Source organism: Anneissia japonica, unplaced genomic scaffold (assembly GCF_011630105.1).
Source record: "Anneissia japonica isolate Jap-2015-1 unplaced genomic scaffold, ASM1163010v1 scaffold38835_len2620_cov191, whole genome shotgun sequence".
Lineage (NCBI taxonomy): Eukaryota > Metazoa > Echinodermata > Crinoidea > Comatulida > Comatulidae > Anneissia > Anneissia japonica.
In genome coordinates this window covers 442-2,620 of record NW_022693031.1, presented here as the reverse complement: position 1 = coordinate 2,620, position 2,179 = coordinate 442, and the positions used below count along the sequence as shown (strand labels likewise).

General features: G+C 35.5%; 1 protein-coding gene across 1 annotated transcript in view; it reads right to left on the bottom strand.

The window, feature by feature from the left end:
* Nucleotides 1-10: 10 nt before the first annotated feature.
* The window catches only part of LOC117100604, a 2,604-nt gene continuing 435 nt past the window's right edge, over nt 11-2,179 (bottom strand). The window contains exons 2-3 of the mRNA XM_033240388.1: nt 1,490-1,692; nt 11-1,183 (exon numbers count right to left, since the gene is read on the bottom strand). Of these exons, the coding sequence (XP_033096279.1) occupies nt 311-1,183; nt 1,490-1,692 (1,076 nt within the window). The 3' untranslated portion in view covers nt 11-310. The remainder of the gene's footprint in view (nt 1,184-1,489; nt 1,693-2,179) is intronic.

Genomic DNA, 2,179 nt, shown 5'->3' with positions numbered 1-2,179 from the left:
ACCCCGATTTCAGACGCTGGCACCACCACTGATATTTGTTGTCTATTTAAAATGAATTCATATCAAAGAAAAATGGTGTAAACGAACTGAACATCCATCTAGTGAACTGGTTTCTCACAGACGATGTAAAGAAAAAAACTGGTAAAAACCAAGAAAAAAAAATGAGTGGGTCGGTAACTCCCACAAAAGACAAACAAAAACATTTTTGGCATCTCAGACTTGTTAATTAATCGACAATACTGCTTTAAGTATTATAATTGGCAAATATTTATATGCATAAATAATTATCAGTACATCATTCATCATTTATTCAATCAATTGGTCGAAAACATTCACGAACAAGACTGACAAAAACAATGTTTTTGTCTCCTGGCAAAATTTTATGTTTCTTTTTGAGGTTTGTTATATTCCTACAAACACTGGCACTGTTACAATGTTCAGTATTGGGCAGAAACACTGTCTGTCCAACAACATAGTGAAGTTTATCTTTTAATAGAATTGTTCTGTTTGACTGCTGAAGTGGGATATCATCTTGAGGAATGAGAAACGCTGCACCTGATGTTGAGTCCATGATTTCATTGTTACTAATACAATACTTAGCCCATTTATGCCAGTTGTATACACTCCCATCAATCATCATAACTGACTGTACCCCAGCTTTTTGAACAATAACCGGTTTTGGCATCTTGTATACAATTTGGGTGTATGTCATCTTGTTAACATCATATAAGCTACAATAGAACGTCTTCTTGGAGTTACTTGCACCAAATCGAATGATGTACTTGCCAAAGGCAAATGATGTAGTGCAGTTATGTGCACAACTCTCACAATTTTTCCATTGATCTGTCTCCATTTTCCACATTCTCTTGTTCTCCATTACGTACAGCGTTCCTTGTAGATACACCAAATCATCAGGCTCGTTCGTCGGTAAAACATACAACTTCCATTCATTGCTTTGGCAAGAATATTCCCAGAGTTGATTGCGATGAGCAAGAACCTCTGCTGCATAATACTCGGAGGGATCATAAGGATCAGTCGTTTTAACAAGAGCATATATTGTCGTAAGCGTACTGGTACATTTTTTTATTTGTCCTGGGGGATACTTGCATCCAGGAAGAGGTAGCCACTTGTCTTCCTCATGTTCATAGTACATCGGCATTCTGTATCTAAAAGTTACTAAGAACTGACAATAAAATGAAACAAAAGCATATAGTAATATCATAATTACAAATGTTTTATAATCATGTGTCAATGACACATGATTATAATTAAGCAGCGACTAATTAGTTCATTTTTCTTTCAATGATGTTTTACGAGGGTGGTACATCTAGTCAAGGCTGACCATTTCGGAACCTCAGTAATACAAATAATACATACAAATTCATACAATATAAAACATAATATACTGTAATTATAATTCAACATTTTGGTAGAAGTAACTCCAAGAAAACATTCTATTCTACATACTGTATTCTATTACTGTACCAACCTTATTCTCCTTTGCAGAATATCTTTGATATCTTGGTCGTCGTGGTCGGGTTGCTTTGACCTCCTCTATAGCATGACAGTGCAATGCATCAATGTAAATATCAAGGCATTGCTTATTCTTCATGAATTTATCATCATTGTACAGGCTTTGTCTGAGTACCGCAGCAGGAACGAAATGGAGGTATACAAGCTTCAAAATGTCGACTTCGGTTAAAAAAAACCCCAAAAGATTGTGTTACAATCAATATGTTATTTAAAAAAAAAAAATATGCTAGCAAAGTTAAGCCTTATACACCTACAGAAAGTTAATTTTCAAATTACAGTAATTCCCTCATCAATATTTCTCCATCACATTAAAAGTAAATGTGGCCTGCATTCAGTGGCGTATCTAGAAGTGGCGGCTGTAAGATATATTTTCTGGGGGCTAAGCTGTCCGATGGGAAGGGTGGCCCTAGCCGGTCCCTAATGACATTAAAAAAAAAAAAGGGACCTCTAGATGACTCTTTTGTAAAATACATTAAATGTAAAGTTGTTAAAATAAAATTGTTACTACTCTTGAAGTCAAACACACATTTCATTTCATTAGGCCTATTTTATTTTACTGTATTGTATTTATTTTTTGGTCCAACTGCCCCTGCTGGCACTGCCAATGGTATCTAGGGGCCCCTTAAAGATTAAGTGTGTGTGGGAG